Source organism: Macaca nemestrina, chromosome 10, assembly GCF_043159975.1.
Source record: "Macaca nemestrina isolate mMacNem1 chromosome 10, mMacNem.hap1, whole genome shotgun sequence".
Classification (NCBI taxonomy): Eukaryota; Metazoa; Chordata; class Mammalia; order Primates; family Cercopithecidae; genus Macaca; species Macaca nemestrina.
In genome coordinates this window covers 21,852,336-21,877,830 of record NC_092134.1, presented here as the reverse complement: position 1 = coordinate 21,877,830, position 25,495 = coordinate 21,852,336, and the positions used below count along the sequence as shown (strand labels likewise).

The 25,495-nt window shown below is 54.9% G+C and overlaps 1 protein-coding gene across 4 annotated transcripts in view; it reads left to right on the top strand.

The window, feature by feature from the left end:
* Positions 1 to 308: 308 nt before the first annotated feature.
* Positions 309 to 25,495, top strand: part of LOC105493404 (SH2B adaptor protein 3) — a 46,618-nt gene continuing 21,431 nt past the window's right edge. For 2 of the 4 annotated variants that reach the window (XM_024796467.2, XM_024796466.2), the window contains exon 1: positions 11,860 to 12,925. In XM_024796467.2, the coding sequence (XP_024652235.2) occupies positions 11,915 to 12,925 (1,011 nt within the window). In that variant the 5' untranslated portion in view covers positions 11,860 to 11,914. Of the gene's footprint in view, positions 665 to 11,859; positions 12,926 to 25,495 lie in introns of those variants that run through there. The other 2 variants (XM_011761011.3, XM_011761010.3) reach the window with 2 other exon arrangements.

The window sequence follows — 25,495 nt, the reverse complement described above, 5'->3', positions numbered from 1 at the left end:
CCTCCGATCCTCCTTCCTTCTTTAGGCTGTGGGACGCGAAATAGGGTGGGCACGTGGTGGGCGTGGCTTCGCAAGGCCTCGTCTTTTTCCGGACCCGCGCCAGGAGAGCCCTCGGACCCGGGCAGCCGCGGACTAGCAGAATTGGCAGGCGGGGCCAGTCCTGGCTCCGCCCTCATGGCCCGCCCCTCCAGCCGAGTCTCCAACTCGCGCGCGGCCTGGGGCGTGGCTCCTGGTGTCCCCGCCCCTGCCCCGCCCCTGTCGCGGCCGCCCTCCCCCGCCGGGCTCCGCTCGCACAGCCGGTTCCTCTTTACATAACGGCGCGGGGCGGCATGGGCCCGGGCCACCGCCTCCGCCCGGCTGCCCGCCCGGACTGTCGTGGCCCGCGGTGGCGACGGCGGCCGCTGCAAAGTTTCCCTGGCGGCGGCGGCCCGGGGGCGCATCCTCCCGCAACTGTCAAGCGCTGGCGGCGGAAATGATGAGGCGCTGGCCATTTTCCGAGCCCGGGTTTCCTGCCTGAGCCCCGCTTGAGCGAGCCGCGAGCGAGGAGCCGGCGCGAGGGAGAGGACGCGCCCAGGGCGGGGGCCCGCCCGCCCCCTCGGGATTTCGGGGGCCCGGGGGCGCGCGACGCCATGGGCCGGCCGGGCCCAGAGCTCCTGTCTCTCAGGTGAGCCCGCGTTTGCCCGCGCCCCCCTCCTCCGGGGCCGGGAGGGCTTTCGTGGGGAAAGGGGAGGCCCCGTGTCCAGTTCTGCCCGGGCTGTGCGCGTCACCCCCAGCCCAAAATACTGCCCTGCAGCTAACTCAGATGGAGGCGTTCCGGGGTGACGGCTCCCAGCGCCTACGACCCCCACTCAGCCACTCAGCCACTACCCCACCCACACACGTGTTGGGGAGAGCGTTCGGGTAACTGCGGCCGTGGGATGGGGGAGAGGGCATCGCTGACGTCCCCAGCCCACCCTACAGTAGCCTCGCCGATTGGGGGCGGCCCTCCCCTCAACTTGTGCCTGGGGAGGAGGGGTGAGGGGTCACCCATTGCTACCCTGAAAGTGAAAGTAGTCAAACTGAGACCGTGAGCACAGATGAGCCCTTGGGTGTGGGGGCAGCGGGGGAGGATGCGCCGGTCCTCCCGACTCCCCATTCCGGACCATGTGGCTAAGAGGGTAGCGCCCTGATTCAGGAAGCCCCTTTCCCTAGTCCCAGCACTGCCGAGGTGGGCCGGGCCAGGCCCCCGCATGCTGCTGAACTGGGCGGTTCACCAGGGCTAGGCGTCCCAGACACAGGTTTCTGGGATTGATCCTCTCACACCTCTGGCCTGGGGTTCCCTGGGAATCCCCCGACCAAAAAACCTCTGGAGTGTGTGCTGGTCTTCTGGATCCACACGGTAGGGAGGGTATTTCAGAGGCCTCTGATGCCTGGTGCAGAAATCCCCTCCCCTCCCTTCCCTCCCTCCGGCCAGGGGAGCTTTGTTTTGAGGGAGGGGGACTGCATTTGAGGAACTGGAGAGGAGGGTCTTCCTGCCTGTCCCGCTTCTTTTTTTCTTTAGTTTCCTCATTCTCCTGTTTCTCTTCCCCATTCCCAGCCACAATGATGTAGGTGAGGAGGTCACTGCCTGCAGCTGGGGGCCTCCAGGGAGGGGTACGGCCAGGCTGGGCTGAGTGGGAGGAAGTGAAATCTGGTCGGGGGTTCCGAGTAGAGGCCCCGGCAAGGCGATGTCGGCAGGGCCTGCTTTGGTGGCAGGAGGGACCCAGATCTGACTTGCAGCCCCTCGCTGGGGAGATGACAGTTCTCTAACACCGGCCAGCAGCCAGGCCTCAGGGCCCCTGCCAGGGCAGTGGGCGGGTGGGTCTCCAGGGATGCAGGCGCAGGTTGTGTCTGGGTTTCCCATCACTGACCTGGCTGCCTGAGTGGAAACAGCTCTGGAGGCTCCTCGGGACCTGCCCTCGTGGAGGGAGAGCCGGCAGAGGTCACCTGGGCAGGCTGGGCTCTGGGGATGAGAACCAGGGCCTACTGGGGGAAGGTGGAAGGGTTTTTAGTGCACTTTTCTTGAGCCTTTTCCCACAACCCCCCTCTGGGAGGGAAAATCCTTCTGAGCCAAAGGGTGAGCATTCCTAGAACTTCTGTGAGTCCCCGTGGGCCACAGAGTGGCCAGCTGGGAAGGGGCTGGCCCGGAGCATCAGCAGCTGGGGGCTCAGGGTCTGCAGGGGCTCAGCAGGAAGCGAAGGAGGATAGTGAGGAGGGTCCTGGAGACTGTTTTGCTGCTCCTACTGCCTCCATTCAGCTGAAGGCGTGGGCAAGTGACTCTTGTGAACCTCAGTTTCCCCCTGTGTAAAATGGGGGAGTGACAGGTTTGCAGTGGAGATTTAATGAGCCAGTGTGTAATGAGCACCTGCTGCCTGGCAAAGAGTGGTTCAGTTGCAGGTGGTGGTGGTGGTAGTGGTGATTTTATCATCGCCTTCATTAGTGTTATTGTTATTGGCTATGAGGTGTTCCTTCAGCAGTCTTCCTTGAGCATCTCTTGCATACATAGCACTGGAATTTCCTGGATCTTTGGCATCAGAATTTTGAACATCTGGGCACTTCCTTAGCTATGAGGCCTTGCTTAACTGCCCCACCTCAGTTTCCTCATCTGTGAAATGGGTGTGCTAATAGTACCTACTTCTTAGGGTCACGGGAACCATGAATGAGTGAATTCACAGTGTCCAGAGTGGCTTGGTCAGGAGAAAGAGAAGTAGCCTTGGGGCTGGAGTGATCTTTTTTGTTGTGGGTGTTAGCTCTGCTGGCTTTCCTTCTTCATTCCCCCACCTCCATGCCTCTCAAACCTGGACCTGATCCTCCTTCTCCAATAAATAGAACCTTTGAGTACAAATCAGATCCCACAGGACTGCTGGGCCCTTGGAGTTCTGGGTCCCGCTGTGCAATTCCCGGACATTCTCCATATCCTGGGTGGAGCAGAGCCGGAGGCACTTGGAAGGACCTCCTAGCTGCCAGTCTCAGTGCCACCTGTCTCTGGTGAGGGGAGACCGGGTGCCCTCCCCAGCCAAGGTGGGGAGGCTCAATGTAGGGAGTCTCAGGGACATAGCAGGGAGCTGTCCCACAGTCTGGGCCAATACAGCTCCTTTTGCTGAAAACACCTTTGGGACCCAGTTTACATGACCCCACACCCTTCTGAGGGCTGGTGTTCATGAGGGTCTTCCATTGCTGGGAATCCTTGGGTTGGTCATTTAACCTGTCTGAGGCAATTGAGAGAGACAACATCTGTGAAAGGCTTTAACAGCTGTGCGCTTACTGTGACATGGCACATAACGTACTGAGCACTGAGCCTGGCACTCAATTAACAATAGTAGATATTATTGCTATTATTAAAACAAGAGGCTTTTCCTGCTAAATTCCCACTTCTCCCTGGTAGCAGTATGGGCTTTGGAGCCGAATCTGGGCTCTGCCAGCTTCCAGGTGTGAGGTCCTAGGCAGGTTACCTGGCTTCTCTGGTCTGGACCTCGCCTGCCCAATGGAAGCCAAGAGTTCCAACCTCTCCAGGGTGGGTGTGTGAAGTACAGTGTCAGGACTGGAACTGTGTTGGCTGTACTTGCTCTGGCTGTGTGATCTTAGGCTGGTCCCTTCTGAGCCACAGGTCTTTTTGTCTATGAAATAGGGGTATTGCCAACTCCCTGTTAGGGTGGTTTTGAGAAGAGGAGGCATGCACAGTGCCCGGCATGCAATTGGCACTCAATAAGTGCAAGCCATTGCTGTTCATGCCCAATAGGGGCTGGCACTTAATTGCCAGGTTTCCTGGGAAAATGGTCCCTAAGGGCCTGCAGGCGTTCAGCATCTTTGACGAGGCAAGGCAGGAAGCTGCTTCTGTCTGGCAGACCGGAGACGCCTGCCTCAGCGAGTCCAGAGGTGCAGTGCTAGCTGCTCATTCCCTGCAAGACCCCATTCCTCACTGACACCCTTCCCGAAGAAACTGAGGCAGGCAGGCTGCCCAAGGGAAGTGACTCAGCTGGGGTCACTTGCTGAGTCAGGCCTTATTGGACCCAGGAGTCCTGCAACCCAACTCCCCAGCTTCCCAGGGCTTGAGATCCCTTGGAGACTGAGCAGGTCCTGAGGCCTGGCAGCAGGACCAGGGCCACCACTGGACATCTGCTTAGTGGGGCCCTGCCACCGGGGTGATGACCAGCGTCCCTCTACCAGGGCTCCAGGGTTCTGCTGGCCACCACTAGCCGTCCTTCCTCCCAACAGGGGCAAAGGACACTTCCCCAGGGGAACAGGTCCTCCTGGCGCCCTCTCCACTCCCCTCCCCAGCCGGAAACCCGGCAGCTGAGCAGTTGGATAGAAGATTTTTCCTCCCACGCCACCCTGTCAGGGGTCGGCCAGCAGGGCCGGGCCACAGGCTTCCTTGTGAGCCAGGCCTGGAGCCCCTGGGGGCCCACCCGGATGTGGCCGCCCCCCGTCTGGCCAGGGGGGAGCCGGCTGCTGCCCAGGACATGTGTCCCCAGGGAGGCCTGGGAGGGAGGAAGTCTATGCCCTGCTCACAAGGGCTGACTCACAGGGCACCCAGTGGGGGGCCCCGGCTGGGGGACTGGGAATGTGATCAATCAGGGAGGTGGACACACAAGGGGACCTCTGACATGGGATCTGCCCCTTCAGAGCTCACACACTGGTGTCATCTCAAGGAGGAGAGGCCCAGAGAGGGCAGTGTATGCTGGGAGAAGCGAGGTAATTGAGGGCTTATGCATGTCCCTCCTGATGTCCACAAGCAGCATGTGGGGAGGAGGTTCACCCAGAGGCTGCCCTCCTAGGGTCTCCCCTGTCTGCCCTCAACCCAGCGGCAGTGAAAGGAAGAAGCCCCGGCCTTGGGATGGGGGATGTGTGGGATTCTGACGGTGCTGCCTCTCCCGCAGGGAGATGGTTTCTGGTTTTCCCTACCTCCTGAAACCTAGCTGGGGCAGTGGCTGGGATGTCAGGCTGGCAGTGTGGGCAGAGGAAGCCAGAGGACATTTCCTGTTCTGGCAGACTGCACTGGCCTGATAAATGTCCCCGGGGCACAAGGTGACCCCAGCAAGGGTGCATCAGTGCCCCGCCGGCTGCCCCGTGGCCTGGTGTAGAACCCACCTCTCTGCCTCCTCAGGGCCTCTGCCTTCACCCCCCGCTTCCTGTGGGCATCTCTGCATCTGGCAACTTGAATGCTGTGAAAGGGCAGCAGGCCGCCTGCCAGGCAGTGTGTGTCAGAATCCCACAACTCTCTGGGCCTCCTTAGGACACAGGGTCTGGGCTCCTGGAACAGTTGGTGCTAGGCATGGGGAAGATAGAAATGTTCCTTGTGGCCTAGATTCAACCGGGAGGCCTCCCTGGAGGACGTGTCCCCTCTGAAGGTGTGAGACTTCCTGCCTATGTCTGTGAGCTGGGGCAGGGGAGAGTGGAGGCTCTGGACTGGCCCAATTTAAATTCATTTACCACACTTTAAGAAATCTTCCCCAGGCTGGGAGCAGTGGTTCACACCTATAATCCCAGCACTTTGGAAGGTCAAGGTGGGAGGATCACTTGAGCCCAGGAGTTTGAAACCAGCCTGGGCAACACAGTGAGACCCTCTCTCTACAAAAAAAAAAAAAAAAGCTGGGTATGGTGGCACATGGCTGTGGTCCCAGATACTTGGGAGGAGTGCTTAAACCCACAAGGTCGCGGTTGCAGTGAGCTGTGATCATGCCACTACACTCCAGCCTGGGTGACAGTCAGACCTGTCTCAAAAAAAAAAAAATTCCTCCCTAAGCCTCGGCAGGGGGAATTCCTACCATGGATAAAGGCTTTCTCTGCATGTGGGCCTGATCATTAAAAGGAAAATTTTAGCCTCCCCGAATTATACTATTATCCAGGGTGATTAGATAGAGGAGAGGCTGAGAGGCCCTGATCTCGGGGGGCCATGGATTAAGGGGACCCCACAGCTCAGCCAGGTTCCCAGCTGTTCACTGACTTGGTGGCTCCAGGTGCCTCAGGCTGGCTGTGCTTCTTAGGGAGCACCAGGCACCACTACTGCTTTGAGGCCCTCAATAGCCCTCTGGTGGACCTGGTTGTGTTCTGAGCTTGGAGTCCTGAGATGCAGACACCCCCAGCCCCGGCTGGTGGGCGTGCAGCTAGTTGTCTCCACGTATTTGCTGCAGGGAGGGACTTGGGGGTGGGGGACCAGGAGGCAGCAGGCTAAGATCTTCCTTCTCCACATCATCCTGCCCCTCCCCTGGCTGCAGGATTTGGGGAAACCCTGGAGACCCCCATAGCTGGGAGCTTCCTGCCCCAGAAGGAAGCCTGAGTAGGTGAGGGGTTCTCCTGGGTGCTGGGGCCCCTCTGTGGGGAAGGTGGTTGATTTCTCTGGCTGACCAGGCTTATCCAAAGCTCTGTGCTGGGATAGAAGTGTCCCAAAGACACTCTGCCCCCAACTCATACCCTACAGTGGAAACCTGGGGGCCGCAGGTCCCCCTGGCGTGATCATCATTGCTTCCTGTCCACAGCTTGTCAGCCCTGATCCCAGGGTTGTCACCATCTGATCAATTGCTTTTTATCTGCGCCTGGCATATAGTAAGCACTCAATAAACGCCACTGCCTGGGCCAGGGCCAGGGCCAGGGAGGGGTCACCTTCCTGTGGCCTGGCTGCCCTCCTGGCCAGAAAACCTCCCTGGCTCAGTCCCTTCCATAGCTTGGGCCGCAGCTGACTGCTCTGGGCTGGCAACTTCCTGCCCAGAGTGGCCTGAGCAGCCGCCTCTGCCCTGAGAAGGTCTTTTGTTCCAGCTCCCCGTGACGCCCCCAGCCCAGCCCATGAGGCAGGCCTCCCTGTGGCTTCCCGTGGCAGGCAAGCCTGACTCCGAGGCTGGAGCTCTTTTCTAACAGTAATAGTAAGAAAATAGCAGCAGCCACTCATGAGTCCCGTGCTAAGCACACTGCAGACATCAGTTCTTTTTTTCTTATAGAGATATGGTCTGTTTCTGTCACCCAGGCTGGAGTGCAGTGGTGTGATCATAGCTCACTGCAGCCTCGACCTCCCGGGCTCAAGCGGTCTTCCTGCCTCAGCCTCCCGAGTGGCTGGGACTACAGGCCTAGCCACTATGCCAGGCTAAGTTTTTTGTATTTGTAGTAGACACAGGGTTTCATCATGTTGCCTAGATTGGTCTCAAACTCTGGTCTCAAGCAATCCTCCCGCCTTGGCCTCCCAAGGTATTGAGAGTATAGATGTGAGCCACTGAGCCCAGCCTCTCGTTTTTGTTTTCTTCCTTTTGCCCTGTGACTGTTTTCCTGATCATTGGTCGGTCTGGGACCTGGACAGAGCTACTGCCGACTCCTGACTCGCACTGGAGCTGAATGAGACCTTTATATTCTCTCCTCTGGGACTCACTCATTCATCCAATAAGCATTCATTGGGAAGTGAGCCCTTCTTGTATGCATTTAGGCACTGATCAGACATTTTGGGGGTCCCCTCTGTCTGGGGGTCTCTATGATCACTAGCTATGGGGCTGCTCTCTTTCAGTTTTCCCATCTGTAAAATGGAAGTAATCGTTGGACCTACCTCCTAAGGCTGTTAGGAACCTTGGGAGAGGTAATGTTTTGCAAAAGTAGTTAGAAAAATGCCTAATGTGATCTTGGCATGGTGCCATGAGCCTGTAGTCGCAGCTACTCTGGAGGCTGAGGCAGGAGGATCGTTTGAGCCCAGGAGTTCGAGGCAGCAGTGAGCTATGATTGTGCCACTGCACTCGAGCCTGGAAGACAGAGTGAGACCCTGTCTCTAAAAAGAGAAAGAAAAATGTCTGATGTGTAACAGACGCTCAGTAAATGCCATTGTTCTTATGGGAGGACTGGTGGAAGGGGCCCAGTGAGGGGGTTTCCCAGCCGTTGCCTGGACAGTGAAGGACCTGGAGTGGGTGCAGCTGTTCTGAGGAAGGCTCCTGCCAGGGTTTGGCCCTGCAGTTGGGCTTCAAGACTCTGACATACAGGGCTGCGCAGAAGGTGGGATGGCCCAGGGGGCGGGGGAGGTTGGTTCATGCTGGTTGCCATGCATCTGCCGGGAGAGCACGAATTTGCAAATCCAACTAATCTCTTGCATTCATATGTTCATTCATTCAAGAGACATTCATTGAGCTCCTGCTGTATGCTGGGAGCTGGAGATGAAGCAGGGAATGACTCATAGAACTCAGTCTGGTAGAGAGATAGTCACTAATAAAAGCATCCTGTCAAGTGACAGCGTGACCAGTGTGCTGAAGGTCAAGTTCAGTTGGGAGCTCAGAAGAGGCTTCTCTTATGTGCAGACAGGGCAGAGGGAATGGCTCATGCCAACACCCACAGGCAGCTGGCGTGACTAGAGGCAGATCGTGTAGGTGGGGCAGGAGCCTGGGTCTGGAATCAGAGCTCTCTGGGCATCCTCCAAGCCACGAGGGCAGTACCTGTCTCACCTGTGTGAAGGCTGGGTATGGGGAACAGTAGGATTGACCAAGAACAGGTGCCCTCATGCAGGGGTAAGACCCTCCCCTTCAGGGACAGGAAGAACATGGTGGCCAAGGGCAGATGTGGCCCCTCCCTCTCCCTTCCCATCTGCCTGACAGCTTTTACTGACTACTTACTGCAAAGCACCTACTGTGTGCGGGTCCCAAGGACCCTGTGATGTACAAAACTGTCGACTATAGCAGGGCACAGTGACTCATGCCTGTAGTCCCAGCGCTTTGAGAGGCCAAGGTGGGAGGGCTGCTTGAGCCCAGGAGTTTGAGACCAGCCTGGGCAACATAGTGAGACCCCATCTCTACAAAAAAATACAAAAATTAGCCAGGTGTCGTGGTGCATTCCTGTAGTCCTAGCACTTTGGGAGGCCAAGATGAGGATAGCTTGAGCCTGGGAGGTCTAGGCTGCAGTGAGCCGTGATTATGCCACTGTACTCCAGCCTGGGTGACAGAACAAGACTGTCTCAAAAAAAAAAAAACAACAAACAAACAAACCATTGTCGACTCTGCATGGCCCCCTTCCAGCGAGGGCAGAGGCACCTACTTCTGCTTTTTGGGGTCTCTTGCGGAGATCGGCCATGGGGGCTCCACCATGGCCTCATGTGGCAGGGGCACCCTTCATTGCCACTGCCCTGCAGACATGCCCAGCGGGACATGGCCACATGCAGAGACGGTGCCTGTGGAGGGGTGTGTGGCAGAGAGAACCCCATTTGCAGGTTCGCATCTCCACCTTGCTTTCCCTCTCATGGGTTCTCTACAGACACCTTGCAAGGTGGATGCCATGCTGCTACCTGGTTGCCAGATAAGGAAATCCAGGTTCAGAGAGGTTGAGTCAGGTGTCAGGAGCCACACAGCCAATACGTGGCCCCCTTTGTAATGTGAGCCCTGGGAGAGCAGTGTTCGTATGTGCTATTCACCATGGTATCCCGGGGCCTAGCTTGGTGTCTGGCACACAGTAGGCCCTCAGTAACACCTGAAGGGAGGATGAAGGAGGGCATGGTTGGAGGCGGTAATTGTACCCAGGCCCCTGTGGCTCTGGCTATTGTGCAGCCACTACCCCTGCCCAGGGAGAGAGTCATTGGAGTGGCACCGCTGTTCATTCAGGGTGTGCTAATATCAGGGATCTGGGGCCCCGTTTTGTGCCCTAGTAGGGAGAGCTTTTCTTCTCCATCTTGAAGAACAGACGTGGACATGTGGTCGCCAGCAGGGGCCCAGGCCCAACCAGGGTCATGAAGAAGGAAGGATGGTGCCCACAGAGGTCCCAGCTGTTCTGTACCGCAGACAGCAGAGGAGTGGGGGATCTCAGTGCCATTCTGGTGATGTTGTGTCTAAGGAAAGGCCCTCTGGCCACGGGAGGAGAAGGATGCCCCAGTTGAGATGGGCAGGCAAAGGTCTGCCAGTCCTGAGGGTCCCCTGTCAGTGCAGGAAATCCCTCTGGACCCCTTGTGACTTTTGTTAATTTATTCCTTTTTATTTTTTGTTTTATATTTATTTTTGTTTTTGTTTTTGGTGTGTGATTTTTTTTTTTTTTTTTCCCCAGGACAGAGCCTTGCTCTGTCGTCCAGGCTGGAATGCAGTGGCATGATCTCAGCTCACTGCAACCTCTGCCTACCAGGTTCAAGTGATTCTCCTGCCTCAGCCTCCCAAGTAGCTGGGATTACAGGCACGCACCACCACACCCAGCTAATTTTTGTATGTTTAGTAGAGACAAGGTTTCACCATGTTGGCCAGGCTGGTTTCGAACTCCTGACCTCAGGTGATCTGCCCACTTCAGCCTCCCAGAGTGCTGGGATTACAGGTATGAGCTGCTGCGCCTGGCCCGTTTTATATTTATTTTATAGACACCAATAATATACTCTCATTGCAACATGGAAATAACAATAATAGCAGACAGTCTTTCTTAAGCATTTTCTATGTTCTAGGGCTTTATGTCTATCAATTCATGCTCATAATATGCCTATGAAGTAGGCATGATCATGGTTCCCCTCTTACAGATGGGGAAACTGAGGCAGAGTAGTAGTCACATAAGTCACTTAAGGTCCCATAACCAATAAGTAGTGGTTGCTGGGCTTTTTTTTTTTTTTTTCGAGACAAGGTCTTGCTCTGTAACCCAGGCTGGAGTGCAGTGGCACCATCTCAGCTCACTGCAACCTCCACCTCCTGGATTCAAGCATTTCTCCTGCCCCAGCCTCCTGAGTAGCGGGACTACAGGTACGCGCCACCACAGCCAGCTAATTTTTTTTATTTTCAGTAGAGATGGGGTTTCACCATGTTGGCCGGGCTGGTCTCTACCTCCTGAACTCAAGTAATCCACCCACCTGGGCCTCCCAAAGTGCTGTGATTACAGGCATGAGCCACCGCGTCTGGCTGGTGCTGGGATTTGAATCCACATTCCAGAATCTGTGTTCTTAGCCATCCTTGCTAGAGATAAGTAGTAGCAAGCTTCTTGGTTTCTTCCCCGCCATCCCTACCATCCCCACACCCCAATTCTGATTCCTCCCCAGAAATACTCACTGTTTCAGGATGGGTTTGTTTCTGCCAGACCTTTCTTGCCCACCATTTACAAAATGTTTGTGTACACATAAACATTAGTAGTTTGGTTTTATGTATGTTCATGTAAATGGGATCGTCCAGCGTGTCTTGTTCTGCTGTTTGCTTTTTCACTTAGTGAATAGCCCTGCCCTGGAGCTCTCCCAGAGGTGGGGGGGTGGGTCTTCCTCACCCTTTCCCCCTGCTGCAGAGTCTTCCAGCCTATAGATGGGCCAGATTCTTTCATCAGTCTCCAACTGGGGCATTTAGGTTGTCTCTTAGAGTTTTTCCCCATTATAAATGTTGCAGCAGGAAATATGTAGCAGGGAGCACGTATTTCTCTTGAATACTTAAAAGTGGGATTCCTAGAGCCTAATTGCTCTGGCTAGGACTGTCAGTACTGTGTTAAATAGAAGTGACCAGAGTGGGCATCCTTTTCTCATCCCTGGCCTTAAAGGAAAAGTTGTCAACTTTTCACCATTAAGTGCAGTGTTAGCTGTGTGCTTATCATGTAGGGTCTTTATTTTATTTATTTATTTGTTTTTTGAGACAGGGTCTCATTCTGTTGCCTGGGCTGGAGTTCAATGGCTGATCATGGCTTACTGCAGCCCTGACTTCCTCAGGCTCCCAAGTAGTTAGGACTACAGGTGCGAGTGCTACAATGCCAACTCATTTTTGTGTTTGTCTTTTTGGAGAGATGGGCTTTTGCCATGTTGCCCAGGCTGGTCTCAAACTGGGCTCAAGCGATCTCCTGCCTCAGCCTCCCAAAGTGGTGGGATTACAGGCGTGAGCCTCCGAGCTCAGCCTTTATATAGGGTCAGTGTGTTAAGTACAACATATCATCTATGCTTAATTTGTTGAAAGTTTTTATAATAAAGTTATGTTGAATTTTGTCAAATACTCTCCCTGCATCTATTGAAATGATAATACGGTTTTTGTCCTTCAAAAGCAGGATTCCAGAGTCTAGAATCAATTCTGCCAAGTTGGCCATGCCCCTTACAGAATGCCACTTGGTAGGAGAGTGTGTGTTTCCCTGCATCTTCACCAGCACTGGGTGTTATGGTCGTGTCGGATTTCTGCTGTGGTTCGCAGTGTGTGACGGGCCGTCACCTGCTTGCCCACCTGCTCACTCCTTGTCGCCCCCCCACCCACATGTCTTTCAGCCCCGCCGCACCACCTGGGTCTCCACCATGAACGGGCCTGCCCTGCAGCCCTCCTCGGCCTCCTCCCCGCCCTCGGCCTCCCCGGCGCCGGCCCCGCGGGGCTGGAGCGAGTTCTGTGAGTTGCACGCCGTGGCGGCGGCCCGGGAGCTGGCCCGCCAGTACTGGCTGTTCGCTCGCGAGCATCCGCAGCACGCGCCGCTGCGTGCGGAGCTGGTGTCGCTGCAGTTCACCGACCTCTTCCAGCGCTACTTCTGCCGGGAGGTGCGCGACGGCCGCGCGCCGGGCCGCGACTACCGGGACACAGGCCGTGGGCCCCCCGCCAAGGCTGAGGCGTCCCCGGAGCCAGGCCCCGGCCTCGCCGCCCCTGGCCTGCCCAAGGCCCGCAGCTCTGAGGAACTGGCCCCGCCGCGGCCGCCCGGGCCCTGCTCCTTCCAGCACTTTCGCCGCAGCCTCCGCCACATCTTCCGCCGCCGCTCGGCCGGGGAGCTGCCAGCGGCCCACACCTCTGCCGCCGTCGGGACCCCCGGAGAGGCTGCTGAGACCCCCGCCCGGCCCGGCCTGGCCAAGAAGCTCCTGCCCTGGAGCCTGGCCCGGGAGCCGCCACCCGAGGCGCTGAAGGAGGCAGCGCTGCGCTACAGCCTGGCCGACGAGGCCTCCATGGACAGCGGGGCGCGCTGGCAGCGTGGTAGGCTGGCGCTGCGCCGGGCGCCGGGCTCCGATGGCCCAGATGGCCCCGACCGCGTGCTGGAGCTCTTCGACCCACCCAAGGTAAGTAAGCCCTGCTCGCGGGGTTGCGCACTGTGCCGCGCCCTTCGCCTTCACCCTGGGGAGAGAGCCGGCTGGGGAGGTGTGATGGCTTTCCAGCTGGTGGCCACAGAGTGCCCAGAGGGAACTAGGCCCTCTTAAAAAAGAACTTTTAGGCCAAGTGCAATGGCTCACGCCTGTAATCCCAGCACTTTGGGAGGCCGAGGCAGGAGGATCGCTTGAGCCCAGGACTTCGAGACCAGCTTGGGCAGCTTAGCGAGACCCTATCTCTATAAAAAATTAGCCAGGTGTGGTGGTGCGTGCCTGTGGTCCCAGCTGCTCAGGAGGCTGAGAAGGGAGGATGACTTGAGCCCACGAGGTGGAGGCTGCAGTGAGCCGTGATCATGCTACCACACTCCAAGCCTGGGTGACAGAGTAAGACCCTGTCTCTGAATAAATAAAATAAAAAAGAACTTTTTATTTTTGAATTTTAGATTTACAGGCCAGGTGCAGTGGGTCATGCCTGTAACTCCAGCACTTTAGGAGGCCAAGGTGGGCAGATCATTTGAGGCCAGGGGTTCAAGACCAGCCCGGGCAACATAGTGAATCCCTGTTTCTACTAAAAATATAAAAAATTAGCTGGGCACAGTGGCACACACCTATAATCCCAGCTACTTGAGAGGCTGAAGCAGGAGAATCACTTGAACCTGGGAGGGAAGGTTACAGTGAACCAAGATCACACCACTGTAGTCCAGCCTTGGTGACAGAGTGAGAGTCGGTCTCAAAAAAAAAAAAAAAAAAAAAATTTTAGACTTACAGGAAAGTTGCAAAGATAGTAGTGTTCCTTTACACATGGTACCCAGCTTCACCGAAGGTTCATATCTTACGCTGCTGTGTACATTGGTTGTAGCTAAGGAACCAGCACTGGTACATCACTATTAGCTAAACGCCACTGTTCCTTTGGCTTTGCCAGTTTTCCTCTAATGTCCCTTTTCTGTTCCAGCTCGCCACCCAGGATACCACATGAAGTTTAGTCGTTACGTCTCCTTAGGGGCCTGCTGGCTGTAATAGTTTCCAACCCTCTATTGTTGATAGCCTTGGCGGTTTTGAGGAGTACCAGTCAAGGATTTTGTACAATGTCCAGGGACACCTTTTTGGCTTCCCATTTGGGTGTCATATGGACTGGTAGCAGGTCACTCTGAGATCGTTGAAAACCCTGACTCGGACTGGCGTTGACAGATTGTTGTTTTATTTCCAGAGGGCTCAAAACCATCAGAGAATTTCTCTGCACCTCCTGTGCCTTGGTGATGTTTTGCAAGTTAAAAATAATTTGTCCTTTGGCGAAACCCCATTGCTACAAAAAATACGAAAATTAGCTGGGCATGGTGGTGTACGCCTGTGGTCCCAGCTGCTCTGGAGGCTGTGGTGGGAGGATCACTTGAGCCCAGGAGGTCAAGGCTGCAGTGAGCCAAGATCGCACCACAGCACTACAGCCTGGGTGACAGAGCGAGACTCTGTCTCAAAAAAAAAAAAGTTCTTTTCCTTCACAGCTGGCTTAATTCCTACTGTGCTGTTGAGGCTGAAAGGTCACTGTGTTCTACTCACCTGACAGGCTCCATCTTTGACTCAGGTATGCATGACAGGACCATATAGCTTTCATCTAATTGCTCTCTCTTTGGGATCCTGTTACATGGTAGGGCCTTACTCTAGAGCATGAGCAAAACCGATGTGATACTGGCCCTGAGGGGCTCACGATGTGGGTGGAGGAAACCTACGGTTACTCTTTCATTCATTCGACAGATATTTATGGAGCACCTACTATGTGTTAGGCACATTCTGGGGGACCAGGCGGTCTAGTGGAGGCTATTGAGGAAATAAACCCACAAATGAACATGGAATTAAAAATAGTAAATTGTGTTCTAAAACTGGTAAATTGTGTTTTTTTTTTTTTTTTTTTTTTTTTTTGGAGACGGAGTCTCGCTCTGTTGCCCAGGCTGGAGTGCAGTGGCCAGATCTCAGCTCACTGCAAGCTCCGCCTCCCGGGTCTACACCATTCTCCTGCCTCAGCCTCCCGAGTAGCTGGGACTACAGGCACCCGCCACCTCGCCCGGCTAGTTTTTTGTATTTTTTAGTAGAGACGGGGTTTCACTGTGTTAGCCAGGATGGTCTCGATCTCCTGACCTCGTGATCCGCCCGTCTCGGCCTCCCAAAGTGCTGGGATTACAGGCTTGAGCCACCGCGCCCGGCCAGGTAAATTGTGTTCTTTGTTTTTTTTTTTTTTTTTTTTTTTTTTGAGACGGAGTCTCACTGTGTCACCCAGGCTGGAGTGCAGTGGCCCGATCTCGGCTCACTGCAAGCTCCGCCTCCCGGGTTTACGCCATTCTCCTGCCTCAGCCTCCGAGTAGCTGGGACTACAGGCGCCCGCCACCACGCCCGGCTGGTTTTTTGTATTTTTAGTAGAGACGGGGTTTCACCATGTTAGCCAGGATGGTCTCGATCTCCTGACTTCGTGATCCACCCGCCTCGGCCTCCCAAAGTACTGGGATTACAGGCTTGAGCCACCGCGCCCGGCCTGTAAATTGTGTTCTAAAGGAAAAGCAATGGGGTCTCTGGGAGGATAACTGAGGGGTCCCGGTTTGGTGGTTTGGGAGAGTCATCCAAGAATCCTTTGAAGTAACCTTTTCAAACTTGACTGTGGCGTAACATGCAGACCTGAAAGTATGTGAAGTATGAAACACATCTGAAGCTCTGTGTTTCCGTGTGTGTGCAATGCAAGTGACGAGCACCCCAGAGGGCTCCTTCATGCCTCCCCCAGGCCAGTGCCCCGTACCCCCATACATACTGCCTCTTATCACCACAGGTTCGATTTCTCTGTTCTTGAATGTCATGTGAGTGGAATCACGCAGTAGGTTGCCTTTGTTTTATTTTATTATTTATTTTGAGACAGGGTCTCACTGTGTCGCCTAGGCTGGAGTGCAGTGGTGTGATCATGGCTCATTGTAGCCTCAACCTCCCAGCCTCAGGTTATCTTCGTGCCTCAGCCTCCCCAGTAGCTGGGATCACAGTCACGTGCCACCACTCCCAGCTAATAAATAGGCTGCCTTTTATGTCTGGCTCGTTTTACCCAGCATAATGTTTTAGAGATTGATCACATTGATCATACGTGTCAATGGTGTCTTCCTTTTTTTTTTTTTTTGAGACAGGGTCTTGCTCTGTCACCCAGCTGGAGTGTAGTGGCTCGATCTCAGCTCACTGCATCCTGTACCTCCTGTCCTCCTGGGCTCAAGCAGTCCTCCCACCTCAGCCTCCTGAGTAGCTGGGACCACAGGTGCATGCCACCACACCCGACTAACTTTTGTATTTTTGGGGGAGATGGGATTTCACCATGTTGCCAATGTTGGTCTTCAACTCCTGGGCTCAAACGATCCCCCCACTTTGACCTCCCAAAGTGCTGGGATTACTGGCATGCACCACCGTGCCCAGCCTGGTTTGTTTCTTTTGAGTACTGAATAGATTCCATTGCACAGATGTCTTCATGTCCCACAACTGATTTATCCCATCCTCTGATGAATATTTGGGTTGTTTCTATTTTGATTTATGAATAAGGCTGTTATGAAGTTTGCATCTAGGTCTAAGTATGAACACACGTCCTTTCATTTCTCTCAGGTGGATTCCTAGAAGTGGCATTGCTCAGTCATAGAGTAGGTGCATGTTTACTTTAGAGAAATTGCCAGACTTTTCCCAAAGCAGCTGCACCATTTTGTCTCCCACCAGCAGTGGGCGAGAGTTCTGGGTGGTTCCGCTTCCCCACCAGCACTTGAGCACTTGGTGGGTTTTTTTTGTTTTTTGTTTTGTTTTTGAGACGGAGTCTCGCTCTGTGGTCCAGGCTGGAGTGCAGTGGCACAATATGGGCTCACTGCAAGCTCCACCTCCCAGGTTCAAGCTGATTCTCCTGCCTCAGCCTCCCAGTAGCTGGGATTACCGGTGTGCGCCAGCACGCCCAGCTGATTTTTGTATTTTTAGTAGAGATGGGGTTTCACGGTGTTGGCCAGGCGCTTGGTGTTGAGTCACTGGTGGGTGTTTTCCCGGATCCCAAGGTGGCTTTACTTTGCATTTCCCTGATGACTCACAGAGGTTAAGCACCTTTTCATATGTTTATTGGCCATTGGAATTTGGTCGTTTGTGAAGTACATGTTTTCATTGTCTGTCTAGCCTTTTTAAAATTGATTTGTAAAAGTCGTTATATATTTTGGACAATTTCTTTGCGTTTTAAACGTCATTTCCTACCTTTATGGGCTGGCTTTTCCAGAAAGCAGTTTTTTTTGTTTTGTTTTGTTTTGTTTTGTTTGAGACGGAGTCTCACTTTGTTGCCCAGGCTGGAGTGCAGTGGTGTGATCTCAGCTCACTGCAACCTCTGCCTCCTGGGTTCAAGTGATTCTTCTGCTTCAGCCTCCTGAGTAGCTGGAATTACAGGCGCATGCTACCATGCCTGGCTAATTTTTTATATTTTTAGTAGAGATGGGTTTTTGCCATGTTGGCCAGGCTGGTCTTGAACTCCTGACCTCAGGTGATCTGTCCACCTTGGCCTCCCAAAGTGCTGGAATTACAGGTGCGAGAACACCACGCCTGGCCAGGAGGACACTTTTCATAGAATGTATTTAGCATGTTTTGAAGAAAGGACAATATGAAGAGGCCAGTGTGGTGGAAGCACAGAGAGGGAGATGGGGAGCAGGGAAGTACATGTGGGTGGAGGACACTGGGAACGGAAGGACTTAGTGTTTTATTCCAAGCACAATCAGAAGCTGTTGGGAAAACGCAAGCACAGATAAAAACGGTTTTCTCATCATTTGTTAAAAATCTTGAGGCTGTGACACCATGAAAGACAAATAACGGTCTCAATACATGATCTTATCTGTGCAACACTGTGGGGTTCTTTTTTTTTTTGGAGACAGAGTCTCGCTCTGTTGCCCAGGCTGGAGTGCAGTGGGTGCGGTCTTGGTACACTGCCAGCTCTGCCTCCCGGATTCACGCTATTCTCCTGCCTCAGCCTCTTGGGTTGCTGGGACTACAGGCACCTGCCACCACGCCCGGCTAATTTTTTGTATTTTTAGTAGAGATGGAGTTTCACCGTGTTAGCCAGGGTGGTTTCAATCTCCTGACCTCGTGATCCGCCCGCCTCGGCCTCCCAAAATGCTGGGATTACAGGCGTGAGCCACCGCGCCCGGCCGGAGTTCTTAACTTTGAAAAACAACTTCTGTGGCTGGGCGTGGTGGCTCATGCCAGTAATCCCAGCATTTAGGGAGACTGAGGCAGATTACCTGAGATTGGGAGTTTGAGACCCACCTGGCCAACATGGTGAAACCCCATCTCTACTAAAAATTATCTTGGTGGCCAAGTGTGTGGCTCATGCCTGTAATCCCAGCACTTTGGGAGGCTGAGGCAGGTGGATCACCTGAGGTCAGGAGTTCGAGACCAGCCTGACCAACATGGTGAAACCCCGTCTCTACTGAAAATACAAAATTAAGGCCGGGCGCGGTGGCTCAAGCCTGTAATCCCAGCACTTTGGGAGGCCGAGACGGGCGGATCACAAGGTCAGGAGATCGAGACCAGCCTGGCTAAATACGGTGAAACCCCATCTCTACTAAAAAATACAAAAAACTAGCCGGGTGAGGTGGTGGGCGCCTGTAGTCCCAGCTACTCAGGAGGCTGAGGCAGGAGAATGGCATAGACCCGGGAGGCGGAGCTTGCAGTGAGCTGAGATGCGGCCACTGCACTCCAGCCTGGGCGACAGAGCGAGACTCCGTCTCAAAAAAAAAAAAAATACAAAATACAAAAAAAAAAAATACAAAAGAAAATACAAAATTAGCCAGGGGTGGTAGTGTATGCCTGTAATCCCAACTACTTGGGAGGCTGAGGCAGGAGAATCACTTGAACCCAGGAGGCAGAAGTTGCAGTGAGCCGAGATCACACCACTGCACTCTAGCCTGGGTGACGAGAGCGAAACTCCGTCTCAAAAAAGTAAGTAAATATATAAAAAATAAAAATAATCTTGGAAGACCAGGTGTCGGGAGCCAGCTGGTCCTGGGTTTGAATAATGAATGAGCTGCTTTCTCAGCTCTGGGGCAAGTGCCATCACCTTTCTGAGACTCAGTTTCCCCCTGTATACATTGGAGGGTACTCATAGCCTACTCCATAGGGCTGTGTATATCTTGGCGGGGAGAGCACATGTGCCGCGGGCCTGGCGCTGGGAGCACTCCATGAGTGCTGCGTTGTTGTTGCCATGGTTGTTGTGGTTTGTTATGGTTTTGACTTCGGGCAGAGAGCCTGGGTTTATTTCCAGTGCTGGCTGGGCCCTCAGGGGAAGGCATCCCCAAGACTCCTGTTCTCTGGGAGCCCTGATGGTAGGGCCCCATCAGATTCCCCAGGGCTTGTCCCAATCCAGGGAACCAGGGAGGTCCCAGAGGGCTTTGCCTTAGCCCTGGCTGCTGGCTGGGGCTCTGTCACAGGCTTGGCGGTTGCTGCGGGGCCTGGGGTGTTGCCTGCAAAGCAAGCAGCCCTGGAGAGGCTTCTCCTAGCCCCTCTGAGCATCAGGTGGAATAGTCCGGGCGGTTCCAGAGCGTCCCCTCAGTGAATCTGTGTCCAGGTGATGGGCTGAGGGTGCTCAGACCACAAATTTTGCATATGCCTGCCAGGTGGTCAACTGTGACCCCTGACCTCTGACCCAGGGGTTGGCTCTGAGAACAGTTTTAAACAAAAGGATAAGAAAGTTCTGACAACCAGCGCATGATGGCGAAGGGCTTAAGCTTTGGATCCGCACCTGCAGTCTGTCACTTAAAGGGTGCCCCGCAGGAGAGGGAGCAGATGTAATCCCAGTGCCAGCCTGGAGGAGGCCCTGCTGCCCAGGGCTGTAAGAGGCTTTGGAGGGGGAGAGCCAAGAGAAGGCAGCTGCCCAGAAGTCTGAGGCCAGGTGGGCCCAGCCCACAGGTGAGCCTCACCTGCAGTTGGGCCGCAGCTCCGCCCCCGACCTGCTGTGTGACCCCGGGCCTGTGGAGCAGGGTGACGGTACAGCACCTCCAGGGGCACTGTGAGGGCTGCTCTGGAAGAGAGCGTTCTGTGACCAGGGGTGTGCAAGGGAAAGGCCACAGCCTGCTGGGGGTGGGGGTGCGGTGGAGGAGATGTCTGTATTTTCTAAGGTCAGGAGAAGGGGAGAGAAGTCCCAGCTTTCTCTGGTCTCAGTGGCCACTGCAGGAGGGCAGCGTGGGCCCTTGGGAGGTGGGAGGGGGCTGCCTTCCCTGGGGTTGGTAATAGGCATCCTAGGGTTGGAGGGAGCAAGAGGGGTGAGACTGCAAAGGTGGTGGAGCTGGACTATGGGGGCCCTTGTGGGCCACCGTGGGGACTTTAGATTTTACACTAAGGGCAATGGGAACAATTGGAGGATTTAGGCTTAGAGGGCCTGAGACACTTGCCTGGGCCGCCTGGGGGTGGGAGTGGGTGAGAGGGACCCTCCAGGCTACCCGTGGTCTCCCAGCTCAGGCCAGCGATGGGAGAGTATGGCATGATTTCTTATGAAGACCTCCCTCCCCTGGGCACTGCTGAGCCCGAGGCAGGGCGAGGACAGGGGAGGAGTGTGTTTACGTGGGGGCAAGGTGACATGCCTTTCATCAGCCATCATCGGGATCATGGCCAACACTCTTGCAACAAGACAGGTCAGCAAGAGAAAAGCATCACAAAGTTATTGAATCAGAGTTTTATGTGACACGGAGCCTCCAGGAATGAAGACCGAAAGACCCCAGGAAATGGTCTGTCTGGTGTTTAGGTTTGATGGAGCAGGGATAGCTGCATAAAAATGGGATTGGGACAAAAGGGTGTGATCTACTGAGCTAGACAGAGGCGGGATCCCAGCAAGGCCTACCTGCTCCCAGTCCTCTTGGCCTCTGCATGGCGTTTCTTCCTCCCGGTACAGGGCAGGACCTCTCTGGAACTTACAGCCTGCCTCCCTCAGACAAGGTAGGTTGGAGAATTTCTTCGTGGATGGCTCCTACCCAGGAAGGTAGGGGAAGTTTAGAGTTGTAGTTCCAGGTTTTATTTCTGGCTTTCAGGGAGAGGGGTTCTAGATTCTATGACCTACCTTGAGGAAGAATTCTGGTACCGTTTTTCCTTTCCTTTGCTTTTTCCTTTCCTTTCCCCTTTCCTTTCCTTTCCTTTCCTTTTTTTGTAAGAGAGATGGGGATTTCCTATGTTGCCCAGGCTGGCCTCGAACTCCTGGCCTCAAGTGATCCTTCTGCCTCGGCCTCCCAGTGTTGGGATTACAGGCGTGAGCCACTGCGCCCAGCCGCCTACTTTCTATAACTCGCTTCAGGGGAGAAGGGAGGGTGAGAGAGACAGGAGGGCAGAAGAAGGTCAGAGAGACTTTGCTTCTGAGGGCCCCTTCTGAGCCCTTCTAGTCTTCTTTAGTTCAAGTACTTAGCACGCCACAGCACCTTTCTTTGGGGTGCTTTCTGAGCCCCAACATTCATGGCCCTGAATATGTGCCTCTGCGTGCCGGGCGTTGCCCTAAATTCTTTGACCTTCCCATGAGCTGGAGTTCACTGACCCATTTGACAGATGAGGAAATTGAGGCACTGGGAGAAACACAGAAACTTACTTGCTTGGGTTTGTGAAGTGAAGGGGATCTGAACCCTGAGATGGGAACCTTTGATCCCAAGGGCCCTCTAACCCCAAGTCCCTGGCCACCTGCTGAACTAGTTCAAACAAGAGAGTGTATAACGCCAGCTCCAGGCTGGGCTGGACCTGAAGTGCGCATCTCACCTGGCAGTTACCAGAAAAGGAAATTGTACTGGTTGCCACATTTATAACCTAAAGTGGAGAGATTTCACAGAATCCAGACTTCTGGTTTCTCTTATGAAATCAGGGGATCAGCTGGGCGCGGTGGCTCATGCCTGTAATCCCAGAATTTTGGGAGGCCAAGGCAGATGGATCACTTGAAGTCAGGAGTTCAAGACCAGCCTGGCCAACATGGTGAAACCCAGTCTCTACTAAAAATACAAAATTGGCTGGGTGCGGTGCGCATGCCTGTAATCCCAGCTACTCAGGGGGCTGAGGCAGGAGAATCGCTTGAGCCCAGGAGGCGGAGGTTGCAGTGAGCTGAGATTGCACCACTGCACTCTAGCGTGGGTGACAGAGCAAGACTTCGTCTCAGAAAAAAAAAAAAAAAAATTCAGAGGATCTGGCGGTGCCAGGCCGGCATTGGAGGGGGTCCCAGCCTGGCCTGTGCTGCTGCTGGTTCAGCGGGAGAGCCTGACGGGGAGGTGACAGCAGGGACCCTGAGGGAAAGATTCCAGAAGCAGCTGCTGGACTGGAGTAGCTGGCCTTGGGCCCCAGACCTTCCTGGGGAGATGGGGCTCCCATTTCAAATGGAGCATACCCACCCTGCTGGGCCTCAGTTTCCATATATGCCCAGGCATGGGTTGGCTGAGATGATCTCGAAGTCCTGCCAGCCCTGGTGGTTCTGGAGGTTGAGCCTCAGTTTCCCTCATCTGTACAGTGGAGGACATGATGGAATTCTAGCTGTTGATGCCCTTTAAGCCACCATTTATTGGGCTTTCTTTATACACCAGGCACTTTACTGACCTGGCTTCCTTTTATCTTCACAGCAGCCCTGTGAGGATAGCTGCACCATTAGGCCCATTTCACAGATGGGGAGACTAGGTCTGAGAGAGCTTAGTGGAAAAAGGTGGCTTTCCCAAGGTCTCACGGCCCCTGTGGCCGAGAGGGGCTTGGAACCTGGGCAGTTGGCTGCCCCTGTGAACAGTGAGTCTTTAGAAGGACTTACTGTCAGTATTATTGATGGTGCTGTTAACTAGGGCCCTGCATGGGTGGGGGCACCTGTTTCGGGCTCTGGGACTAGGAAAAGCTCCTGTGGCCATTTTATCCAATGCTGCCGTTTTACAGATGCAGACACTGAGGCCTGGAGGGGGCTGGCCAGTGCCCCTCACCTGGCATGGAGGACTCTGCCTGGCACATCCCATCCATGGCCTCTGATGCCCAGCTTGAAGAAGGGGTAGAAGAGGGGCTGGGGGATGCCTCAGGGGGATTTAGCCCTCAGCCCTGAGCCCCCCGCTGCATCACAGGCCTGAGTGCCCAGGAGGCAGTGGTCTGGGTGGGAGTGGCTGCGACTCAGGGGCAAATGTGCTTCAGAGCCATCCTCACTCATCCCCTTTCGAGCCAGGTGTCCCGGGTGAGTGACTTGGCCTTGCTGGGCCTCAGTGTTCTGTAAAATGGGAAGTCTGTAAAATGGGAAATGTCATGGGGGGCAGGCTACGGTAATCACCGACTGGGCAGGTGAGGGGCAGCCTCGGGCCCACCTTCCTGGCAGGAGACATTTGGGGCACCCAGAAGCCCTGGAACAAGGCCACTCTGACCTTGATTTTGGGAGCACAAAGTCCCCCCAGAGATAGCACAGGAGCCCGGGTCTCCGATGAGTGACCCAGCTCTTAGGGTCCTCAGTTCCTGGGCGCGCCTGGGTCTGCAGGGGAGGCAGAGGCTCAGGTGGGCAGCTCCCTCTGGGTGGGCCGTGACCCCGCCTGGGCACAGGAGGGCTGTGCCCATCCGTCCTTGCCGTGAGTCTTCCAAGCAGCACCGCCCTTACACCTCCTTTAAAGAGGAGGAAACTGAGGCCTGGGGAGGCCACAGGAGTCAAGCTCTGGGCCCAGAGCCTGGGCGGGGGATGCAAGGAGCCACCCCCATGCCTCCGGGTGTGGGAAAGAGGAAGCAGAAAGAAAGGGACGTCCGCCGGAGGCCTGGCGGTTTCCTCTCAGGGCAGGAGTGCAAGGAGGAGGAGGAGGAGGAAGAGGAGGAGGAGGGCCGGTGGCAGGAAGCAGCCGCAGGAGGGGCGCTGCCTCGGGCTCCGACAGGCGCGGGCCTGGCCTGCCCCTGCCTTTCTGAACCTTGTGACCCAGGGGAAGGAAGGCACTTTGCCCTCCCTGTGCCTCAGTTTCCTCAAGCAAAAATAGCTGAATGATGGCTCCCACCCCAGGATCAACTGAGTGCTGTCTGGGAAGCACCTAGAGCTGTGCCCAACACAGCCAGTGCCCAGCAAGGCTTCGCTGCTGCGGGCATCACTGGCGTTGTCATTTTTATTTATTAATTTATTTAGAGACAGAGCACCCAGGTTAGAGCACAGTGGTGTGATCTCGGCTCACTGCAACTGTTGCCTCCAGGGTTCAAGCAATTCTCCTGCCTCAGCCTCCCGAGTAGCTGGGATTACAGGCGCCCGCCAACACACTCAGCTAATTTTTTTGTATTATTAGTAGAGATGCAGTTTCGCCATGTTGGCCAGGCTGGTCTTGAACTCCTGGCCTCAAGCTATCCATCTGCCTTGGCCTCCCAAAATGCTAGGATTACAGGCGGGAGATATTGCGCCCAGCCAGTTTTTATTAATTGGTTTCCATGTGACAGGCACTGTGCCCGCCACATCCCATGGAATCCTTACCACAAACTCTGGAGGTGGGGACAGTGATGAAGCCATCTAACAGCCAAGAAAACTAGGCAGAGAGAGGTACAGAAGGTTGCCTGAGGCCCCAGAACTGGGAGGTGGCCAAGGCAGGAAATGAGAGTCCCTGGTGGATCTGCCAAGGCCAGGGGCAGACTGAGCCCATATCCCAGCAGGCAGGGCAGACTGAGCCCTCGTCTTGGCAGTCAGGCAGAGCTCAGGTCCTGGCGGGCACACAAGCTTAAGAAGCCGATTTTTTCCCGGGCCCACCTTTCCTGGGGGACCAGGGACAGAGGCTCCTGGGGTAGGAATGGAGGTCCCATCCTCACTGTGTCGTGGGCTGCCATGTGACCGGGGTAGGTCCCAGTCAGTCCTCTCTGAGCTATGAAGCAGGTGCTTGGGGCAGTGGCCTTCTGGGAGTGGTGGGGAAGGAGGAGGGGGTTGGGCAGGGCTCCCGCGGCCCCAGCCACACACATTGCCACCCCATCTGCCCCCTTATTGGGGTTCCATGCAAAATCGTTTTTGAAAAAGTGCTTTGCCGCTTAGAAGAACCCCCCGACCGCGCTGAAACCACGGGGGTAGATGGTATCGGGTGCTTCCTTTCAGCTCAAATTCTGCGAATCCACAGCCTAGAAAGTGCCCTGAATCCAACAGGGCGGGCGGGGGGTGGGTAATTAAGTTATTATGGTCCGTCCCCACCCCGTCCTGCTCACCAGGCCTGGCTGCTCTTACTGGCTTCTTGGAAGTTGGTGTGGTGTTTTTTGTTTTTTTTTTGTTTGTGGGGCTGGTGTTGAGATGAGACCATTGTGGAGTCAGGGCTGTGGGCTTGGAGGTTCAGGGTCAGGGTCTAGGGGCGAAAGGTAGACGCTGGAGAAGGGCAAATGGACAGGGTCAGGTTCAGATCTTGGCTCTTGTATCCTTGCTGTGTGGCTCTGGGCCGAGAACTTGGCCTCTCTGAGCCTCTGTGGCTCATTACAGAAAATGGGATGTCAGCACTTGCCTTAGTGGGTTGTTTTGAGCCAAATGCAGGCTCAGGGAGGAGCTGGCATGATGTGTTCCTACCCTGAAGGGTGGAAAAAGGGGAAGGAGGCCACCACATCCCA